The sequence below is a fragment of the Heterocephalus glaber genome, unplaced genomic scaffold (genome assembly GCF_053883595.1).
Source record: "Heterocephalus glaber isolate CG9 unplaced genomic scaffold, H.glaber_assembly_v1.0 deba00000331, whole genome shotgun sequence".
NCBI classification, from domain to species: domain Eukaryota; kingdom Metazoa; phylum Chordata; class Mammalia; order Rodentia; family Bathyergidae; genus Heterocephalus; species Heterocephalus glaber.
Genome location: NW_028258142.1, coordinates 482792 through 506591, shown reverse-complemented (window position 1 = coordinate 506591; position 23800 = coordinate 482792). Strand labels below are relative to the sequence as shown.

The following is a 23800-nucleotide window of genomic DNA, read 5'->3' as shown; positions in this document are numbered from 1 at the left end:
CTACATCCAAGGTCAACATGGAGGCAGGAGGGCAAGTGCTGCACTCGTGACCACCTCAGGTCTGAGGCTCAGCACTGAGCCCTCAATGGCCACTCATGAAGACTTGCCCTGTTTCTGTCCTGAAGCTTGATTTGATTTGAAGCTTTGTTCCCCCCAGGCAGTTCAGCCTGTGGGTGCCATGCATTATTCTGCTCCCCATCACAGGCTGAAGGGAGAACTCTGGAAAGGGAAAGAGAGAGAGGGAGAGGAAGAGGAAGGGAAATGAAGAAAGCAGGCAGGCTGGTTAGAAACTACCTCAGTAAGAACTGCAGAGACATTTCTTCAAACTTAGCACTAATTTCTAATAAGCTTTTAGTAAAGTTGATGTAAACAAGTTATTCATTTTAGAAATGATATTTACAAGGGCCGGGGATTTAGCTCAGTGGCTGCCTCACACCTGCCGTGCAAGCACATCTGCCTCTCAAGCATGCCTGCCTTGCAAGCGCAAGATCCTGAGTTCAGTCCCCATTACTGGAAAAAAAAATATTTACAATGTGCACTGCTAAGTAAATGTAAATGTTCTCTTCACACCTAAAATAAAATTCTAGATCTAGATTCACAAGTTCACTGCTGTCGGTAAGAGTGCTTCTTGCTTGCAAAATACTAGAGCTGCTGCCCCTAATCCTCTCAGTCCTGAGGTGCCTGTTCTGGGGATGTGTCCTGAACACAAGCTTTACCAGATCCTTCCCAAGACCCCAAGATGGAGCTGTGATTGCACCCACTTGGGACTCCTCTCCTGTGTCAGAGCAGCCCTTTGTGCATATTTTTTTCAGTATCTAATTTGCCTCATTATTTGTAGATCCAAGAAACGTAGCTGAAAATACATTAGAAAAAAGTGAATTTGCTAAGGTGGCTGACTACAAAATAAATATGCAAAAATTGGTCAATTTTCTGTATACCATCTGTAATAAAAAATGTAGTGGGAGAACTAGTCACCAGAAAAGCACAGCTTAGTGTCAAGGGTATGGAAAGCAGGGAATGAGAGGAGCTTATCGAGGGCCTGGATGGAAAAGTTACTCCCAGATTTAGTGCATGTATGTTTTGCTGTCAGTCAGAATACCAGTGAGTGTTTTTGGACTCTCTTAAGACTAGCAGAAAATACACATGAAAGACAAGCCTGTAAATTCTAGACAATAATCCCGTGCCCCAAACCCAGTAGAGAGGGCTGGGGATTTAGCTCAGCGTTTCTGCCACCTGCCTTACAAGTGCAAGGTCCCAAGTTCGATCCCCAGTACCAAAAAAAAAAGTATTCCCACCCAACCCAGAAGATCTGAGTGACAGTCACGTGCTTGTTGGTGACCGGTTGACATTTGGGCTGAGTCGACTGGCTCTGTCCCCAAGGCATCCGCTATCACGATCCCACGTTTGGGACTCACAGGGACAGCTGGTGCGATGATGCTCTCATCCTCCAGGAGCTGGCCCCAGTGGTACCCTGTGCACCCACACGCCATCCCGGCCCACCACCCTGCTGGCCCAGGACCACTGAGGACATGGGGAGACAGGACTCCCTGGGTGCACTGTGATATCCATAGCCTACCACACATCAGTACATAGTGTAACTAAAATTAAATATATACTTAGTAACAACAGGTAGTGGAAAGTACTATAAGTAAAATCAAATATATACTTATCAAGGACAAGATATTGGAACATATTACAAGTAAAATGAAACAAAAATATGCTTAGTAAGAGCAGATATTGGAATATACTATAAGTAAAGTTAAATAAATATACACTTAGCAACAAAAGTGTGCTCATTGTTACAGTACAACCATAATCAGACACAGAAATAGGTGCTCAAGGCTGTGTGGGGATTTAGGACATGAGGTGAAGTATTTGTAGGTCAGTGAGAGAGCATGGCCATCTCAATAGATGGTGCTGGATGCTATTTAAATAAATTCCAGATATGAGAAACTGGGAAAAACAAAATCAGTACAATTAGCAAGATAAAATGTTGGTAAACATATTTTCTCTTTCCAGTGTTGAAGAAGTCTTTTTATTTTTTTAAGAAGTCTTTTTAGATCTGGGAAGAAAGCCAGAAGCCGTAGGGGGAAAGACATTTTTATATTTTTTCCCTTTTTTTTTTTTCTTGGTACCAGGGATAGAACTCAGGACCTTGTGCTTATGAAGCAGGTGGCAGCACCACTGAGCTAAATCTCTGGCATCTTTTTTTTTTCTTTGGTACCGAGGATCCAACTCAGGGCCTTATGCTTGTGAGGCAGGCATCAGAACCACTGAGCTAAGTCCCTGGCCCATGAGAAAGACATTGTTAATGTAAAAAATTAAAATCCAGTAGCCTCACTCAGACTAAAAAGAACTAAAAGGTTAAAATTACCAGACTCATTCCTGGAAGCCAGCATTACTTTGATTCTAAAACTAGAAAAGAACTCAACTGAAAAAGAAAACTACAGCCCAGTGTCTTAGTAAACATAGATGCAAAGATCCTCAACAACATACTGGCAAACAGAGTACAACAAATCATCAAGAAGATCACACATCATGACCAAGTAAGCTTCATCCCAGGCATCCAAGGATGGGTCAACATATGCAAATCAATAAATGTATTACATCACATAAACAGAAGCAAGGACAAAAGTCACAAATGATCATCTCAATACACACAGAAAAAGCCTTTGATAAAATCCAACATCCATTCATAAAAACCTTGAAGAAGGGCCGGGGATTTAGTTCAGTGATTCCGGTGCCTGACTTGCAACTGCAAGGTCCCGAGTTTGATCCCTGGTACCAAAAATAAATAAAAAATAAATAAATAAATAAAACAAAACCCTTGAAGAAAACAGTTATGGAAAGATCTTATGAGATTGAGAATCTAAGAAAAGCTATTTATGACAAACCTACCGCCAAAAATATATTAAACAGGGGAAACCAAAAAGCTTTTCCTCTAAAATCAGGAAAAAGACAAGGATGTCCACTATCACCATGCCTGCTCAATATACTATTTGAAAATTTAAGCAGAGCTATATGATAAGAAAAAGAAATAAAAGGGATAATGTGGGAAAGAAAGAAGTCCAATTATTTTTATTCACAGATGACATGATCCTTTACATAGAAGACTCAAAAAAGCCCACAAAAAGACTTCTAGAACTAATAAATTAGTAGGGAAGGGTGGTGGGGGTGAAAGGCACACAGGTAATGGGGAAAAAAATAAGAATTAAGATACATCATGTTCAGGTACAAACACCCAATGATAAATGTAAATGTATTGTATACCTAAAATGTACCAATTAATATATAAATAAAAAAATAAATAAATAAACAAATTAGTGAGGTAGCAGGATACAAAATCAACCCAAAAATCAATAACATTCCTGTGCAACAATAATGAACCCACTGAAAAATCTGGAAAAGAATGTCATTTATAATAGCTTCAAGAAAAATATGATTAACCTAAAAAAAGGAAGTGAAAGACCTCTAAAATGAAAACTACAGTACTCTGAAAAAGGAGATTGAAGATAGCATCAGAAAATGGAAAGATACCTGTTCCTAGATAGGCAGAAACACACACACACACACACACATATTTTTGGGGGGGTTTTGTGGGGTTTTTTGGTACCAGGGATTGAACTCGGATCCTTGCACTTGCAAGGCAAGTGGCAGAACCACTGCGCTAAATCCCCGGCTGTATTTTCGGTTTTTTGAGACAGGGCCTCACTATATCAGTTTGACCTTGAACTCACTGTGTAGTCCAGGCTAGCCTCAAACTCACAGCAGTCCTCCCGTCTCAGCCTCCTGAGTGCTGGGATTACAGGTGTGTGCCACTCTGCTTGGCAGCAGAACCAGTATTGTCAAAATGGCCATAGTGTAAAAACTGATATATAGATTTTATGTTATCCCAATCAAAATACCAATGGCATTCCTCATGGAACTAAAAAAAAAATATCTAAAATTTGTATAGAACCAGAAGAGATCCAAAATAACAGAAGTAACCCTGGGCAGCAGAAGCACAGCATGAGACATCACAATCCCAGATTTCAAGCTGTATTACAGAGCTACAGTGATAAAAACAGCATGGTACCGGGACAGAAACAGACATATAGATCAGTGAAACAAAACAGAGGAAACAACCCAGGGACATTCAGTCATCTGATCTTTGACAAAAAGGCAAAAATAGGAAAGATAGCCTCATTAACAAATGGTGCTGGGGAAACTGGTCATATACATGCCAAAAACTGAGTTTACATCCCTGTTTCTCACCATGTGTTAAACTAAAATCAAAATGAATCAAAGATGTAAATATTAAAATAGAAACATTTAACCTACTGGTAGATAAAATAGGGAAAACTCTTGAAGATACAGACATAGGTCAAGGATTTTCTCAACAGAACCCTGGTGGCACAAGAAATAACATCAAAATCAATGAGTGGGAGTGTATAAAAATTTAAAACTTCTGCACAGCAAAGGAAAGAGCCAACATAGTAAACAAACAATGGGAAAAAATTGTTGCCAGCTACTTGTCCAACAGAGGTCTAATATCTAGAATAAAGAACTCAAAAAAACCCAAAATAAAAGAGTCACAAAATAAGTAACTGAAATGAATAGACACTTCTCAGAAGTAGTACAAATGACTAATAAATACATGAAAAAAGTGTTCAACGTCTTTGAGTCTGAGAGAAATGCAAATTAAGATAGCACCAAGATTCCAATTTACCCTAGAAAGAATGGCTATCATCAAGAAATCAAATACTAATAAATGCTGGTCAGGCTGCAAAGAAAAGGGAAACTTTCTGTATTATTGGAGGGAATGTAAACTAAAAACCACTATAGAAATTCCTCAAAAAACTAAAACTAGAAATTCTACTTGACCTAGTTATTTCCTTTAGAGGTATCCTTCTGAAAGAATTAAATACATACTTCAGTGATACATGCATACCCATGTTTATAGCAGCACAATTCATAGCAGCTAAATCTTGAAAGCAGTCCATCGACATATAAGTGGAGAAAGAAAATGTACTTATATGCAATGGAGTACTACTCAGCCATAAAGAAAGACACATTTGAGTCACTAGTAGGAAAATGGATGCACCTTGAGACCATAATATTAAGCAAAATAAATCAACTAACCAAAGTTAAAATATTGTACAATTTCTCTTATATGAGAAAACCAAAGTATAAATAATTTAAACAGCAAAATAAAAGAATACAAATGAAGGAGGTAAATGCGAAGGAGATCTAGAGATGAAGGGAGGGGGAAAAAAGGGGATGACAAGGGGAAGTAAAAAGAATTAAGATGTGTTATGCAATGGACCGCCTCCCCGTGATGAATGTAATAATTGTGTACTGAAAACATGTACTAATAAACATAAGAATAAAACTGCAACATATATGACAAAGGGCGAGTGTCCTCAATATAGAAGTTCCAATAAATTAATTAGAAAATAACAGCACCACAGTAGGAGGGCCAGGCAGGGGAACCAAAAGTGAAGATTAGGAATGGCCACAAACATGGGAAAAGACATGGGTGGTAAAGGAAATGAGGGGATGCTGGGGATTTAGCTCAGTGGTTCCACTGCCTGCCTGAAAGTGCAAGGACCCGAGTTCGATCCCCGGTACCAACAAAAGAGGAAGAAATACAGGTCAGATAATGAGCTATCATTTTGTTTATCCTGTTAGCAAAGACTAGAATACTTGTCCACACCCAGGGTGTGTGAGGATGTTCAGAAGCAGGCCTTCCACGTGGGAATGGAGGCGCCTGTCCAGGGGAAGAGTGTGTGTGCACTCAGCAGGAAGTCCACTCTGGGAACGCAGGTGGCAAGTGAGCGGTGTTGAAGGCTTAGGATGCGCCTGGACTCATATATAATACGTAAACATTTGAATCAACACCTTACACATCTTCTACAGTTTCTGGGAGTGGCAGTCTAGGTCATTCAAACCAATCCACATGCTACAGACAAAGGGCTCAGTGGACTGAGCTGGGCACAGAGCCCAGGGTGGAGGAGAAAGTAAGCATATCCCACCCTTAATCGAGTGCCACAGCTGTGGGATGCAGCCCTTGGAACACAGCTAACATCAATAAAGAACCAAGGCTACAAATTGCCCTTATTAGGCCCAAATGGAAATTGAATGTGACCTGGAACTCTTCTGTCTTAGTGGGACACCCTCTCCTCATACTTGTAGGAGGCATCACCACTTGTAAATGTTCTATCCTTGCTCTCCATACCTCCTGCTGGGACCTCAGCTCACTCTTTAAAGCTGGGCAAGTGAACGCATGAAGCTCTCAAGAGCACGGTGGAGTTCACAGCTGCAGATGGCACACTGTCATGCACAGTGTGTGCTGCCACAATGTGGGCAGCCACCAATCCTATGTTCTTGTTTGATACAGAGTATACTTCTCAGTGTGCACTAGCAAACACAGTGTGCCAGCACCCTTTGAAGACCAGGTTTAGTTCAGCCAGGAGAAGGCAGAAGTTAGGGATGCTTGTAATTTGTGTCTTTATGTATGACAGCACAAAACTAGTTAACAAGGTGTTGGCAGAATGAATTGACACGTCTGCTTCAGCACAAATAATTCGAAATGAGTAATTCATTATTTCTGCATAAATAACTGCTGAGCTATTTTTACCTCATTGGTTCTCTCCGGTAGATTTGACATTCCTCTGCTACTTCTCTGTTGCATCACCAGATTTAACTACAAGAGCGCTTTTCCAGAGATAATTGAAAAGAAAACCTCAATTAAAGTCAAATTGTTGCAAATTTGTGGTTAGTGAAATTTGTTAAATATTTCTTCCAGGTACTTATGGGAAGTAAAGATGGAATCTGCACACAAAGTTACTCAGTGAGGGGACAGTGGGGTTTATCTTTCAGTGTCCAGTCTGTGAGTACCATGGGCTCAGGACTGTGGATACCTACCGCTGAGGGTGGCACTGCTGCTGACTGTCATGCCTGGGCACATCCAACAGATGGTTGGAGTGATGAGATGGGAATATACTCGTGCCCTAGTTGGAGGGATGTGGGAAGTGTAGGACTGTAATCATACATCAAGTAGACTCTTGGGCACCCAGAAGGGAAGTCACAGGCTTAGGTGTCTGAAAAGCAACTGTCCTGCCTGCTGGACACTCACATTGGCATTTAGGGTCTCCTGTCCTCACGCTTTCATTTAACTAATGGAGAAAGATGCTCAGAGTCGAGCTCCTTGTCAGTGCTCCTTCTCAGGCAGATGCCACTGAATTTTTGATGGGAGGAGATAAAGGCAAGATGAAAGAGAGCCTGTGTTAGACACCCCTGAGCACCAGGGGAAGGAAGTGCAGCTTGAGTCAGCGTGGCCCAGAGTCCTGCAGCCTCAGCACCAAGGAAACTGGCCTGGTCCATCTGTGTTCATAGGAAATGGACAGTGACAATCTAAACCCTGAGTCTGCAGGGACCTCATCTTCTGGGGAAGTTCTCCAAACTGTTCAGTTTTCCAAGAGTCAGCTTGTGCTAGTATGAGGTATCTGAGCCAGCCCAGCCCTCTAATCTCTGCTCCTCTCTCTCTGCCTGGCAGGGACCTTCTGCCTCAGTACCCACCCATAGACTCTTTGTCATGGAAAGATCTTTTTGCTTCATCAATTTTGAAAGATAGTTTTGAAGGATATGTTAGTCTGGAAATTGTTTTCTTTTAGGGCTTGAAACACTTCACTCCAAGCTCTCCTGGCCATTAAGGCTTGTTTTGATAAGTCTGTTGTAATACTAGTGGGTTTATCTTCCTAAGTGATTTGTTGCTTTTCTCTAGTAGCTCTTAAGATTCTATCCTTATGCTGGAAGTAATAGAGAGTAATAGAAAAGACCTAACATTGTTGAAAACAAGAGAAAGCAGAGAGCAAAATAAAGGGGAAAAAAAGAAATAAGGAAAAAAGACCCCAAAACCCCACGAAAACCAATCAAGAACAAAAGAAATGAGTCAAAAAAATTCCTTTGTGTTTTTGAATGAATGGTTTCTTTCCAGGGTTTGCAGTACTGAAATCCACCAGATATGGGGGAGGAATAGTGACTCACTACTCAGACCTATTTTATTTCTACTCTCATGCTTTTATGTGTGAATGTTGAATCTTCCCTGCCTTTTCTGATGGGTGTGGTTGGTCAGTGGTGTCAACTTCAAGGCAATCTTCACTCCTGTTGCTCAGTCTCTGTGTCCCTCTGTGTGATCCAAGTCACAACTTGCTCTGCCTAGTTTTACAGCCTGGGGGCTTGTGAGGTGTACTGCTCTGCTCAAGAGGCCCATCTGTCTGTATACCCCAGGCTGTGGCAACTGTCCTAGCCAACGTATGTCCCTGCTCACATTGGCAGATGGAAAAAACAAACAGACCACTGAGTTCTGTGCTGGGAGAAGCAGCCAGGCAGGGTAGGGTATCAAGCAGTCTACTAGACTTGATGCTAGCACTTTCAGACCCAGGCCTCTCCAAAAGCCACACTTGAGCCCCTGGCTTCTCAACTTGGAGGGTGGCCCCTGTGTCCTTCCTGGCCTTGTTTAAACTTCTCAGGGGGTCTGTGTTTAGCCTGTGCCCTCTCTGTGACTGTACCTTGTAGTAGGGTGAGTCCAGAAACCCTAAAGTGCAGTGTTCTATAATTGTTCTATAGCCCAGTCTTAAATTTACCCACCCCAAAATGCTCCTGATTAAACCCTCTCGAGTATGGCAGTTGCTGCACTGGATTTCTTCACAACTCTGGCCTGACATGTGACAGGAGTCACTTTTAGAGTAAAACCCCTTTTTTTTGTGCAATTAAGATAACTGTGGGCTTTCTGGGAGGACAGCGCTGCTGGCCCAGTCTGTTGCTCTTGGAAATGTTGACCTCCAACTTACCTTGTACCTGTGTTAGCAGAGACAGTTCCACCTGCCCAGGAGTCAGTGTGGCCTCTCTAGACTGTTTCATTCTTTTCTCTGCATTGTGTTCTGTTTCTCCAGCTTCTCTGGTGACAGTTTTCCTGTCAGCTCCCTCCTGATTTCCAGACATCTACTTTTTTGCTTCACTAAATTGTTTTCCAGGTGTCTCAATTCCAGCTCCCAGAGACCCTGTATTTTGCTTCCATCTTTATGCTGCCTTTTTTTTTAATCAACTGATTTTATCAAAGTGGAGAGCCAATGGATAGAGAAAGAATAATCTTTTCAACAATGAAGCTACAGCAACTGGGTTTCCACATTAAAAAACAAAAACACAGCCCATGCCTTGTATTTTATACAAAACTTCATTTCAAAATGGGTCATAGGGCCAGGGATTTAGCTCAGTGGTTCTGCTGCCTGACTCCCAAGAGCAAGGTCGTGAGTTCAATCCCTGGTACCATAAAAAAAAAAAAAAAATGGGCCATAGACTTAAACATCAAGTACAAAATGTAAGCTTATAAAACTTTCAGTAGAAAACAATCTTTGCTTATGTAGATTAAGCAAAGAGTTCTCAGGTATGACATCAAAAGCATGATCTATAAAAAATTGATAAATTATACTTCACCAGTATTAAACATTTTCATTTGCAGAACATTAGGAGAATAAAAACAAGCCTCTGACTGAAAATATTTGTAAATGCAAATATGACAAAGGACTCACACTTAGATAATTTCAACTATAAAAAAATCCAGTTTTAAAGGGGACAGAAGGAGCCAGGGATGGTGGCACATGCCTGTAATCCCCGCTGTTAGAGAGGCTGAGACAGGAAGATTGTGAGTTTCAGGCTTGCATGGGCAACTTAGCAAGAATCTTTCTCACAAGCAAAAGAGAGAGGGGTAGAGAGAAGCAAGACTGTGGGATGAGAAGAGAAAAAAGACTTGAGCGGACATTTCATCAAAAAGGACATAAGGGACCGGGGATTTAGCTCAGTGGCACAGCCCCTATCTGGCAAATGCAAGGCCTTGAATTGGATTCCTGGTACCAAAAAAAAAAAAAAAAAAAGACATACAGATGGCAAATACATCAAAAGATGCTCAACTGTATCAGTTATTAGGGCCATGCAAATTAAGCCCCAGTGAGATCTGACTTACACATATGTTAGAAGGACCATAATTTGAAAAGCAAACAAGTTGACAGTGGCAGGTCCTGATGATGATGCAGAGCAAGTGGAATGTCTATGCCCAGCATATGACCATGTGGGAGTGGTTAGACATGCGCTCACATGATCTAGCAGTCCACTCTAGTGATTCATCCAACAGAAAGGAAGTGTACATCCATATATACAGTAGGCTTGATGAATGTTTGTGCCAACTGAATTTGTCATAGCCTTAAACTGGACACAATTCAAATGTTCATCCACAGTTTGACAGGTGTACAAACTCTGGTACACCTCAGTCAACAGCAGAAAAGAACAAACTATTGAAACATATAACAACATGAGGGACCCTCTGATCATTCTAAGTGGGAGAGCCAGACCCAGGGCAGCAGTTTATGATTCTACTCACACGACATTCTGGAAGAAGCATTCTGAATTTGGCTTATTGAACGTTTGACATACAGGCTGCCTGTGCAGCCCTCTGCCTCACTGTGTTTTCAGAGTTGTGTCTGTGATTGCTCAGACTTCCCATGGTCAACTGAGCTGCTCCCCTGGAAGGTCACCAACCTTTGCTTCTCAGGCCACAAGTAACTGAAGGGTGATCAGTTCCTTTCTGGAAAGAAAACTAAAGCAAAGAAGGGACCCATGGCCCAAGCTAGGTTACTCCTGCATATCTTTCACATGAAGACAGTGCACACTGGAGACCAGAAATGGAGTTGTCACTTAGGAAGGATGCAGTGTCTTTTCATGGCACAGGAAGTTTGCTCATGGGACCAGTGCTCACATGAATTCCAGGCAGAGTAAGCCAGGCAGTGGAAGGGAAAGGCAGTCAATGTGCAGAGCCTAACCAGGCTCCTGTGGGACTGGTGCTGGCTCTCAGGTAGAGTGAGGGCAGTTCCTGCTGCCAGAGCAACAAGGCTGCTCCTGGTAAAAGCCTGCAGCTCCAGCTCCAGTATGGGCCACATCAGAACAAGAAACGGGTAGGCTTCACGGGCTGTATCTCCTCAGCTAAGCATCAGACTGGGAGTCCCCTACTGCCTCCCCACTGGCCTCCTGCTCCTAGAACCTCCAGTCCCTTTCTGCAGTCACTAGCCCATTGCTTTTTCTGCAGTTCATAGATTGCACCCCACCCACTTAAGGCAGCCTTTGCTGGAATCTTCTGTGGCTGCCCACCCCCTCTGGCCCCAAAGGGTGCCCTCCAGATTCCCTGACCATTCCAACAGCTCTTCAGCCCTCACCTGAGAGGATGGGGCCTGGACTGTGACTCCTCTGTCTCCTTCCTTGGCCCTGGTCTCTGCCCACCCCAACACCAGCTGAGGCCCCTCTCGCAGTTTAGCATAAACTCATGCTGCCACGTAGTGCCCCACAGTGCCCTGCCCACCCACCTCCTCTTCACCTTGCTGGTCCGAGGCCATCCCCTCACCCCTACCTGGTGGCCCTACATCCTGATGTTTGCATTTCCAAAACCCCACTCCTTTCCCTCCCCTCCTTCTACTACCCAGGTTCTCAGAGAGCAGCTCCTGAGCACAGGGCTCAGCCACCAGCCTAACCTCCCCAAGGTCCCCAGCCTGGCCTGCACCCCCAGAGTCAGTGAAGGGAGGGCTAGGCTTTTCTCTCCGGGTGCCCACTCCTGTCCAAGTGTGGAGCTGAGCAAGTGCTGGGTGTGGATACTTCCCTTGTCAGCCATCCAGGGACGGCCCTGACAGAGCTCCACATTTCCTGCCTGTGTGGGTGTCAGCTTCGGTTGCTCTGCAGGAGTCTCCTGACAGGGAGATATTCCTCTGTGCTCGTGATTCTGTGACCCCAGCCTTTCAGCAACCCACCCTGGCTCCACCCTGACTCCTCACTGGCTCCCTGAAGGAAGGGCTGGCCTCTATAGGGTCAGGAGGATGCTGGAGATCTGGCTGAGACCAGAGAAAGAGAAATCTAGATTCTGAGATTTCCCTTGTTACTGCTTTACATTTTCTACATAGGACTGGAAAATGCTTGCTGTTTCTAAAGAGAGTGGACCCAAAGGAGACAAGCAGAAGCCAGGCCCACCTGGGCAGTGTGTGTTTCCTCTGAGTGGCTCCTTGGCCTGGCTCCAGTAGTGAGATTGCTGGGATGTATTTTCCAGCACGTTTCTGCAGGTTTGCATAGAAACACTGCAGGAAACATAAAATAGGTTATAGGGATGAAAATTTGCACCCGTTTGTTGGGGTCACTTCCTCCCCTGCAGAAGTGTTTGCAGGGCTCTCAGGGGCCTCCCCAAGCTCCTCACAGACTTGCCCCAGTTTTAAGACCCCGGCCCCAACCCTAACAGAGTGATGGGCAAAAGCTGTCAGCAGGGCCTGCTCCACAACACCCTGAGCAGCTGCCTTTGATCAGGACCTGGATGAAGCACAGGAAGCCACCTAGCAGCCAGAAAGTGGCAGCTCAGCACTGAAGAGATAGAGCTGAAAGGAATCAGGCTGTCTAGGGAGCCAGGCCTCCATGGCGGAGACCTTATCTAACCCTCCAGCCCCAAGGCTTGCACAGCTCATATATACATGCACAACTCAAGTTAGATTGCAAAGGGCAACTGCAGCCTGCAGTGTGACCACAGGAAACCACACGGCCAGGAACAAGCCCTGCAAAAGTTGAAAATGACACAGTGAAAGGGGATTTCAGCCTGGAAGGGCAGGCTGAGTGCAGGCTTATTTCTGACCTGATTTGGGTCAAGTAGGACAGACATGTCAGGTCATGATGAATTGGGGTCTATTTTCTGGGTTGAAAGACCTAGAAATGGCTTCTGACTAACCTCAAGCTTGTTAAGATACCCTCCATCCTGTGCCTCCAGCCAATGGTCTAGCTCACTATATGTCCTCCAGGTGGGAACCCTCCTCACACATCAGCTGAGGATGCCCAGTGTGAACTCCGTGGACACATGTTGGGCCCTGGTGTCCTCTGCTCCAAGGTCTCTGGACTCCCCAGGGATACAGAGTTTGTCTTTCCCACCACCACCAGCAGCAAGGGGCCACAGAAGGGGGAGCAGGAGGTACAAGAAGAGGGAGCTGAGACAGCGGAGGTGGACTGGACACCTCTATAAACACCCTGTGTCTTTACTGAAATGTCCATCGGGGTCTCAGTCCACATCATATTCTATGGGTCCACACGCAGCTGAAGCCAGAGTTTTTGCATCCCAGACATCTGGGGATGGGGTCTCTGGAAGCAGGGAGCATAAGTCTCTATGGACATGGTCCCTCGTCTCCACAGACTTGCCAGAAGCCTACCTGTGGCAACGGGGCCAGAGGCAGAGGAGGCTGTTTCAGGTGTTGGTGTGGCCCTCACCCTGTCATCAGCAAGGAGGGAACCACAGTCAGTGCTTCCAGCCACACAGATTAACCTGGAGGTCAAGCAAAGGGTTCCCACCGCTTGTTAACATAGAAGAGGCTGACTGTGCCACATACATCTTGCCCTGTGCTGCACGGGGCCAGCTCAGACTGTTTTAGGAGCAGAGAGAGGCTTGTTGGAGTGGTTTTGTCTGAGTTCCTTGCAGACTAGGTGGTCCAGCCATTAGGGCCCCGCACTGAGTCTGTAGGACACCTGCTCCCCTCTGTGCACCAGGGTCCATGCTGGCTGTACACCCACAAGAAATTGTTGTGGTCTTAGAAACCTGTTGCTCAGCCTAGACCTGGGCTCCTAGGGTTGCGTCAGACTGGTCCTGAATGAAGGTCATCCTGGTAATGGAAGGTCCAGGGCTTTTCTGTTACGGGATGGAGGGCCCCAGAGTTGTTTCCAGGTTCTTGGTATCCCAAAGACACTCAGAAGGGGTAACAAGAGTAGGATTTGTTGAAGGTGAAAATCCACTCCACAGCGTGAGAGCAGGCCACTGAGAAGAGCTGGCAACCCTGACAGGGGCAGGTACTGGGCCTCTTGAGGCCCTGGGATCACGGGAGGATCCACGGTTGGGGATGGACAAGAGTCATGGCCCAGCAGTGTGCCTGTCTGGGCCCTCCCACCAGGGAGGGCGTTTTAGACCATATAAGGTTTTACAGGAAGTGTGACAGCATCCAAACCATGGGGTGGGGTGGGACAGTGGGGAGTCGAACAGCAAAGCAAATGAGGTTGGGCACAGGGCAGTGTCCTATACTTCGGGTTTTGCATATGCCTAGGAGCCTTTGGGGGCTGGGATGACCTTTATCTGTTGGTTTCTTGATGTTCTGACATAGTCACCTTTGCTGTGTCTGGTTTCTCAATTTTTGCCCCATGGCTTGTTTACTGGATGTTGCTCGACCTCCTGTCTCATTACCACCCTCCGCTCAGGGCCTTCTCCCCATGTCCCCTCCCAGGCCTCAAACTCAAGGCTTCTGTCTTCAGACACACACAGGGACCTGACCCAGCAAGGGTAGGCTACTGTGGGTGGCTCCTTGTAGGAGGTGGTCCCAAGACCTGGAAAGCAGAGGGCCAGGAGCTCAGATAGAAGTACTGTGACCGAGGTTCCCTCCAGAGACTCTCTGGAAAGAGGTGTCTAGGGGACTTGGAACTGGCAAGCTGTGTTGTGAGCAGAGGAAACTGTGGGCTGGAGTGGGATGTTGGCTGCACTGGGGTGAAGGTGAGATGCAGCAGTATGAGGTTTGCTTGTGGCCAGCCCCTCTTCTCCTGTCAACTGACACCTCTAGAAGCCCCTGTACATACCCCCATGGCTGGGGTGGCCACCCACAGCTGCATCGTACTGGCCATTGATATATAATTCACATGCTATACAATTCACACATTTAAAGTATCCAATTCCAGGATTTTTAGCTTATTACAGACTGCTCAGCCCTCAGTCAGTTTCAGCATAAAAGCAGCCCTGTGCCCTTAGGGTCACTCCTCTGCCACCCTGTACAGCCCCTGCAGCCTTTAATCCACTTTCTGACCCTATCAGTTTCCTTAGTTTTCATATGAATGGAATCATGAAGTATGTGATCTTCTATATCTGGTTTTTCTCACGTTTCCAAGGTTCATTTATGTTGGTGCCAGTACTTGATTCCTCTTTATGACCCAGCAGAATTCCATTGTATACACTACATTTTGTTTATCCTTTCATCCACTGGTGGACATTTGGATTGGTTTCCCTATCATCTCTTATTAATGACACTGGTATAAAATTCATGTATGGGGTTCTGTGTAGACATATGCTTCCCTTTTTTCGGACAAATACCTTTTTTTTTTCTGGTACTGGGGATCGAACTTGGGTCCTTGTGCTTATGCAAGCAGGCGGCAAAACCACTGAGCTAAATCCCCAGCCCCTGGACAAATACCTTTGAGTGGAGTTGCTGGGTCATATAGGAACTCTGCTTAGTCATTTGAGGGCTGCCAGATAGTTTTCCAGAGTGATTGGGCCATTTTTACATTCCCACCAGCAATGTTTGAAAATTGTAGTTTCTCCATCTTCTTTTGGATACTTACTGTCTGACTTCTTGATTCTACTCTTCCACTGGGTGTGAAGAGAACCTCATGGTGATTTTTTTGTGCATTTCCCTCATGACTAGTGATGTCAAGCATTCTTTCATTGCTTATGGGCAGTTTGTATATCTTCTTAAGGAGTGCTGAGTGTTGTACCACCAAGCTACATCGTAGGTTTTTTTTTTTTTTTTTTTTGGTGGCACTAAGGATTGAACTCAGGGCCTTTGCAATGAATTACAACTCCAGTTATTTTTTTTTACTTTTTATCTTGAGACAGGATCTCGATAAGTTGCCCAGGCTGGGCTCAAACTTGCAAACCTCCTGCCTCAGCCTCCTAGAGTCCTGAGATTACAGGCATACCTCATGATGCTATTTTGAATGGAATTTTTTTCTTAAATTCATTCTTCAAATTGTTCAGTTAAGTTTGCTACAGAAAGAATTTATTTTCGTATATTGATATTATGTCTTACAACCTTATCAAACTCATTTGTTAGCGCTAGTAGGGTTTTTTTAGTGGGTTTAGTGGTTGGGTCATCTGCAAATAGAATCCAATTTCTTCCTTTCCAGCTTGGATAACTTCCATTCCTTCCTTTTGCCTGATTATCCTGGCTAGAACCTTCAGTACACTGTTAAGAGTGACAAGAGCAGGTGTGGTTGTCTTGTTCCTAATCTTAGTGGAAGCATTCAATCTTCATCTATAGGATGTCAGCTATGGGATTTTGTGGGTGCCTTTTAGAAGTTGCTAGCTTGTTGAGTGTTTTGTCATGAAAAAATGTTGGTTGTCAAAATCTTTTTTTGTGTTGATATGATTATGTGATTTTTCAGTTATGATTATAATGTATTTATTATATTAGTTGATTTTCAGATACTAAACTTGCTTCCCTGGATAAACCCAACTGTCTTTTCATTTGCTGCTGGATCGTTTGTTAATATTTTACTTAGGCTTCTTACATTGGTATGTGTAAGAGATATTGGTCTGTAGTTTTATGATAACTTTATTTTTGTTTGTTTTGTTTTGGTACCGGGGATCAAACTCTGGTCCTTGAGCTTGCACAGCAGGTGGCGAAACCACTGAGCTAAATCCCCAGCCTTTTTCGTTTGTTTTTAATCAAGGTAAATACTGGCCTGACAGAATAAGCTGGGACTCCAGTATTTGTTGGTTGTCTGTAAAGACTTGTTATTAGCATTTTGTTGGCAGATTCCAACAGTGAAGCTATTTGGCCCTGGACTTTCTCGGTGAGTAGTTTGCCAACTCACTTGCCTTAGTTCTGTTCAGATGGTCTGTTTCTTCCTAGGCCCATTTCTGTAGTTTGCCTCTCTAAAGTTTATACATTTTAATCTAAGATATCCAGCTGGTCACCACCATTATCTGGAGTGCTTGTTGCCTATGGTCCCTTTTACTCCTTTTCAGGCAGCAATAATGTCTCTTCTTGCATTTCTGATTCTGGTAGCTTGAGTCTTCCGTCTCCTGGTCACACCAGCTACAGATTTGATTTGTCATTTTGTAGATCTTTTCAAAGAATCAGCTTTTGGCTTCAGTGTTGTTTTCTTTTTTCATTCATTTCTGTTCTAACCTTTACTGCCTCCTTCCTTCTACTTGCTAACGGTTTTATTTGCTCATCTTTTCCCAGTTGTCTTAGGGTGACAGGTTAGGTTGTTTGGCAATTTTTTTAAGGGTTTTTAAAAATAATAAATTTTAATATTCTAATAAGACAAATAGTACTCCCTATTCAAAATAAGTAATGTGGACCCTGACTTGCACCCTAGGCTTCTGAGCCCTTCTGTGCCCGTCCTCCTCCACAACCACACAAAACATGCTTCTGATGAATGGACCATGCACACTCCCCTGAAACTTGTTCTTTCTCTAGTTAATCAAGAAGGTTTCTCCTAATCAATACAAGTAACCTAAGACATTCTTTTTATAAACATCAAATATCGTGTGCTACCAATGTATGCAATTTGTTCAGGCCTTTCCTTGTTCTAGACTCAGGGATATGTTTCAGTCTCTTGCTATGATTCTGTAGAAGGCAGACATCCTCACAAATATGCAATGCTGGTGTGCCTGTGCTCCCCGAGGACAGAGGCGAGGACAGGCCCGCACCTTGCGGGAAGACTCGGCTGGGCTGACGCAGCTCCCCGCATGCTGAGACTGGTTGCCCTCTGCCTCAAGTAGACACAGACTCCACTGCCATGCACACTGTTGCTTCCGGCCTACTTGTCTGAGCCTCGATTCAGAGTTCCCTTCGGTTCTGACATCACACATTTCCCTGCTGTGAACGGCCTGTTCCCGGTCTCATCTGTTTTTCTACTGGATCATCTCCTTCCCTATTTGAAGACTTAAATAGGTGCCATCATCAGTCCATTTAAAATAAAAATTACAGCAACATAAAAGCAAATAGGATCTCCCAATCCTTCACAGCTTTCCACAGGACTGAGTCCTTCTCCTCTGGTACCTGTTCAACAGATCTTGGTTTGAACACCAATGAAGGCCATTGTTTTGATATAAATCCGGTACCATCTGGACAAGATTACCTCAGCGTACAGATCGGACCTTTTCAATGTGTTAATGACTAGGGGGTATTCTGTCAGTTTATCATTCATAATCATCCACAGTCCATTCAGAAATGAGGGTGCTTCCACAATGGTCTTGAAGTAAGAATAATACAGTCCCATTTCAGTGTGAAAAGCCATCTCCCTTTCCAGTGTAGAGGTGAGAAAAATGACGGTCATTTTCAAAGAGGTGAGTTATGTGGCTCCAGTACAAGGCTGCAAAGGCAGCCAGCACTGGCGTGGACCAGCACCACCTGCGCCCCCACCGTAGGCCCAGCGCCGCGCGCAGCTCAGCCAGGCGCACCCCCAGGCCGCTCGGCTCCCAGTGGGGCGCAGGGATGGGGTGGCCTGCGGGTGCCCGGGGCACAACCTCGGGGCGGCATACTTGTTTGGTAATTTTCAACCTTTCTTCTTTCTTGTAGGTATGGAAGGTCATCATTTGAGAGGCCTTAAGTGGTTTCGGGTTTTAAGTAACTTTCCAGTTTCTTCATTCAACAGGGTGCATCAGATCTCATACCAATTAATGTCCAATTAAATATTTTTTAAAAACTGAATGTCTAATTAAATTATTTTTTAAAAAACATTTTTATTATTAGTGCATGTTGGTAATACAAAATGATGAGGTTCATTTTGGTAAATTAGTGCATGCATTTAATATATTGTGGTCTTTTTCTATCCCATTACCCGCACTCCTTTTCCTCCTGTCTCTGATCCTCTTCAATATCCAACGCTCCTCTAATTTTCTGTCATCGCTCCTTTGGTTTCTCATACAAGAGGAAACATGCAGACGTAACTGAGTCTACTCCACTTGTCACGACGGTCTGTAGTTCCACCTTTTTTTTTTTTTTAAACAGGAATTAGGTCTTTTCAACAGGATTCCTCCCCATCCTCCATAGCCCCTGGCACACTTTCCCTGGATCGATGGCGCGGCGCGCTGTCCTGTCCCAGCAGCGTATGCCCTCTCCCCGCCAAGGGTGAGTGCTCTGCCAACCAACCGCGTGTCCCCTCTCCTCTCCAGGGCGAGTGCTCCGAGAAGTGCCGTAGCCTCTTCGTGCTGGAGACGGTGTGTGTGGCCTGGTTCTCCTTTGAGTTCCTGCTGCGCTCGCTGCAGGCCGAGAGTAAATGCGCCTTCCTGCGGACGCCACTCAACATCATCGACATCCTGGCCATCCTGCCCTTCTATGTCTCGCTGCTCCTCGGCCTGGCGGCCGGACCCGCCGGCAGCAAGCTGCTGGAGCGCGCAGGGCTGGTGCTGCGCCTGCTGCGCGCGCTGCGTGTGCTCTACGTCATGCGTCTGGCGCGCCACTCGCTGGGGCTGCGCTCGCTGGGTCTCACGGTGCGCCGCTGCGCACGCGAGTTTGGGCTGCTCCTGCTCTTCCTCTGCGTAGCCATGGCGCTCTTCGCACCACTCGTGCACCTGGCTGAGCGTGAGCTGGGCGCGCGCCGCGACTTCTCCAGCGTGCCGGCCAGCTACTGGTGGGCCGTCATCTCTATGACCACCGTGGGCTACGGTGACATGGTGCCGCGCAGCTTGCCGGGCCAGGTGGTGGCCCTGAGCAGCATACTGAGCGGCATCCTGCTCATGGCCTTCCCAGTCACCTCCATTTTCCACACCTTCTCACGCTCCTACTCGGAGCTCAAAGAGCAGCAGCAGCGCGCCGCCAGCCCCGAGCCGGCCCTGGGCGAGGACAGCACGCGCTCAGCCACTGCCACTGAGGACAGCTCGCAGGACCCTGAGGGCATGAGCTCAGCCGGGGGCACGATCTCCCTGAGTCGCTAAGTGAGCTTCGAGGACACCATGGCCTTGCCACCAACGGATAGTGTGGACTGCAGCCGCGTGAACTTGTTTCCGGGGCGGGGTCGCTGGCCTGCCTCCAGAAAGCCATGAGCTTCCAGTGTAATTCCTCACCTTGGACTTCCGTTCCGACACCAGCTCCTCAGGTGACCTGGCCTCTTCTAGGCTGGCAGAGCTCAAGCTTTGCATGTGGGCATTTGAACGGAACCCTTTCCCTGCCCCCCAGCTGGTCTTCCGACCCATAGCTTAGCCCTCCAGAACACTGCCTCTCCTCTATTGGAACAGCTCTGAGACTTGATACCTCCCCTCTCAAGGCAGGGAAGCGGTTAGAGGATGGATGGGGTCTCCTCCAGGTGGCTCCCACAGGAACACTGGGGTGGGGTGGGGGGGGATTTCCCCAAGTACGAGCCTTTCTCTTCTCCGTGGGGACGGGAAGAATGGAACTTTCCAAATCATGCTGCTCTGTATTCCTTCATTTTAATGAGCTCTGCCACCACACCTGAGCTACTGCAACCATAGAATGTACCACCCAGGGGGTCCCACCGTCTTGGGGCACCCCCTCTGCCCCACTGTCTGGTAGCTTCTGGCAGGGCCCATGGTGTGTGGGGAGGCCTATGTAGGACCCTTGCAGCTGCAGACACTCCTGGGATTCACTGCAACCCAATAAAAAATGCCGGCCTCCTGCACAGCTCCAGGCTGAATTCCTCTGGGGCAGTGTCACCTTGGGGCCCTGGGGCCCTCTGAGTGCCGAGTTCCAGGGGTCAGAGAGGGGTTTTCCTGTGATGGGGTGGAAGCCAGTAGATGCCTATGGCTGGAGTAACCAGAATGCATCTGACCTTGCCAGCATCCCTGACTCAAAGCCTAGTGGTGCAGACACTCAGTCTGAAGCAATGAGCCAGGTTCCCAGGTCTAACTGCCAACCCAGCCTCACAAGGTCCCTGGTCCCCTGGGCAGGGCTGGGTGATCTCAGGGTGCTAGACTGCGCTGAGATTTCCACACTGCCCCTGGGTTCTCGCAGGTGGTGTGGGTTGGGCCTCAGCTCCTCACCCTTGTCTTTCTCCTCTTTGCCCCCATCAATGTAATGACAGGCACACAGGCACCTGGCTCCACCCATTTCATCTGCCAGTCAAGGCACAGAGGCAAGAACCCTGGGATGCAGGGAAACAATAACTTGGTCTTGCCAGTAACCAAGCAGCATACTTCCTGGGTCAGATGAGGAGCCCAGCAAACATGGGGGAATTGAGTCGCCCACTTGGCTACTTTTCAGGTTACCCCACTTTCTTTCAGATCATTACACAGGCTCCTTAGGGCAGAAAAGATGCCCTTATTTCAGACTTGGGAGCAGCTGCCCAAGATGGCCCAACTAGACATAGTACCCTGGCTGAAACCTGCCCACCCAGCCAGTGTGGGCGGCAAGGACCTGAGAATTAGCACTGCTAAGCACCTGGCCCCCTGGACTCCCTGGGGCAAAGTCCTCTTCTCCTTACTGGGCCACAGACCAGGATCGAGGCCAGTGGTAAAGGCTAGGAGAAAGCATGAACAGGCGAGTCCACCTGAAAGCTACAGCTTCCTGCAAAGCTGGGCTGGAGTCGGAAGGCACCTGAGGGAACCTGCACTCAGGCCCAGCTGCTCTCGGCCTGTGCCCTTAACAGGGGTGGGGCTCCACAGCATGCTGTGGGCAGCCCTCACAGGGCAGCCTCGAGGCTGGACAGCAGGCCTTGCCACTGGCTAAGACGTTGTTGACCTCCTGCATTAGGCCTGAGTTCAGGGTGCCACACCTTCTGCTACTCGTTTTCCGAGGACAAGATAATTCCTCCTGTGCAGGGGGCACTGACCTGCACGATAAATACCCCTGGGATTAAACCTAGGTTGTCCCTCAGAGGCCAGGTACATGGTTGGGAATGACCAGTGGGAACCATAGTGAGTCTGGCCAGCACCCAGGAGCCTCTAAGACCAGGGCCTGAGTGCCAAAAGCGACCCTGGGTCACCAGATAGGAGGGGGTGTCAGCCAGCTCTGCTGATAACAGTGGGTTGGGGACAGACACATTCTTGCTAAGGCAACAGACTACCCAGCCCCTAGGTTCCTTTACCCTCTGGAGGCACCAGGGGAACCACCCTCCCACACAGGAAAGGCAGAGGGCTGGAGCCAGGGTGGGTCTGTTTCCTGTCTGGTTTCAGGAGACATGAACCCTCCAGATTCCCGCCAGCCCACTCCCTCACACTTGAATTAAATCCTTACAGGAAACACCTGCTGTGGGATTCTGACAAGACATGACAGTATACTAGCTGCTTCCTGGGTACATCTGTTGTTCAAAGTGACTGAAGTCATTCAGGACAGCAGTCATGTGACCGAGCTAAAAAACGTGGCTATTTTCACCACCCTCCAACATAGAGCTGGGCTGAGATCTATTCCTAGTCCCTGAAAATGGTGCTGAGGATGGCCACTGTGGCCAGCGGACTGTGGGAACACAGTGTTAGGACGGCTTTGGCCATCTGAAGGCCCTTCTGGGGCCATCTGAACACAGTGCCAGTGAATGGGGGCAGGGTATGGCTTCTCTGTACCTCAACTTCCTCAGTAACAGCCACAGACGGCCAGTGATCCCCCAAAGCCTCCGGCTCCACATCCTTGGATGTATACAATCCTGTCACTGCCACAGGTCTTGATCTTACATGGAACTAGCTGTCATCCTTGAGGAGAGTAACTTGTGTCCAGAAACTCCAGGACCAAGCACTCATCTTATGACCAAACTGGTGCCCGGTCCCTAGTTCCTCGATGGGCCCTTCAACCCTGACTCACCCCGAGCCCTGCCCTGTCAGGTTGGTTCTGACTCCATCCCCAGGCCAGAATGGGTCTACAAGCAGTTTATTATTACAAAGCTGCCCTATGGGGTACATTCATTCTGCACCCTGAAATCAGTGATATTTTAATTTAGAGGGAATTACCACTAGACACATCTCCTTTCATTTTTTAAAAATACACATTTTCAAAGCATCTTTATAAGCCGAAGAGGTAAGCAAGAGCCTCACTCAAACATTCAAGAGTTCTGAGGGAAACTCCAAAGGTGGAGACAGCACGGATGCGTTCCCACCAGCCACAGCAAGTTACACGGTAGCTGTGGCAGAGCCTTAGTGCTGACGGCAGACAGCAGAGACCTGTGCACCAGAAGCAGCCCCTCTGGCCAGCAGAAGGGACGATGCCATCTATAGGAGCCACACAGAAGCATCTGGAACCCTAGCCAGAAATGGCCGGCTCAGCATAGGGCTGCTGGGAATGGCACGACCTCGGGTTAAAGTGAAAGGGGCGGAAGACAGTGACAAGCGTCCGGCCAGCAGCACCCACCTCAGGCACAGTGGACTCACAGCTTGGCACGATGGGGAGCAGAGTGTGGGGCAGGACCGCCAGCAGCTGAGACCCTCACCTGCTATCCCTGGAGCTGAAAGCCTTCTTCCCACAGGATCACCGAGGGGGGCTATGCAGTGGGCCAGGCCAAGAAGGTCACTGAGCACTTCAATCCCCTATCACGGGACTGCAGACCCGTTTCAGGGTCAGGCCCGTGTTTTCCAAGAGAACACCACCTTGAAAATACCTGCAGGCTGGCCCTGAGAGTGAGACCCACTTTCACAGTACCTGTGGTGGTGAGCATAAATGCTGGCCCTAGCTTGCCTGCCCTGAGTGCTCCACAGCAGGCTGGTGGGGAACCCACACCCAGACTGTCTCTGCCAACATGGCCTTTCTGCATGGACCACAGGACCCCTCCCTAACACAGGGAGCATAGTACTGGTCGGTGCCCAAGGCTGGCAGTCACATGTCCTTGTACTTCCTGATTGCCTCAAAGAGCCTTGGCACTGGCAGGGTGTGCTACGTGGGGCACTGGCTTCTGGGGATGGTAGGCGAAGGCGTAGGCCTGCCCCAGGATGGCCAGGTCCACCAGCACCTGCAGCAGGCCACAGACTGAGAACTGCAGGGGTGCGCCATTGAGCAGGAAATAGGCTGTCTTGAAGGTGTCACCGCTCGTCCACATGAGCACCATCTTGAGG

General features: G+C 47.1%; 2 protein-coding genes across 10 annotated transcripts in view; one reads left to right on the top strand and one right to left on the bottom strand.

Annotated features, from left to right (window-relative positions):
* Kcng2 (potassium voltage-gated channel modifier subfamily G member 2) overlaps positions 1 to 20448 on the top strand; it is an 80689-nt gene extending 60241 nt beyond the window's left edge. For all 5 annotated transcript variants that reach the window (XM_021242175.2, XM_087190943.1, XM_004861911.4 and 2 more), the window contains one exon: positions 18986 to 20448. In XM_021242175.2, coding sequence (XP_021097834.1) covers positions 18986 to 19747 — 762 coding nt within the window. In that variant the 3' untranslated portion in view covers positions 19748 to 20448. The remainder of the gene's footprint in view (positions 1 to 18985) is intronic.
* Positions 18534 to 23800, bottom strand: part of Slc66a2 (solute carrier family 66 member 2) — a 43116-nt gene continuing 37849 nt past the window's right edge. For all 5 annotated transcript variants that reach the window (XR_015443022.1, XM_087190958.1, XM_004861908.4 and 2 more), the window contains one exon: positions 18534 to 23800. Coding sequence is in view for 4 of the 5 variants with exons in the window: in XM_087190958.1 (XP_087047084.1) it covers positions 23593 to 23800 (208 nt within the window). In the remaining variant the exon portion in view is untranslated.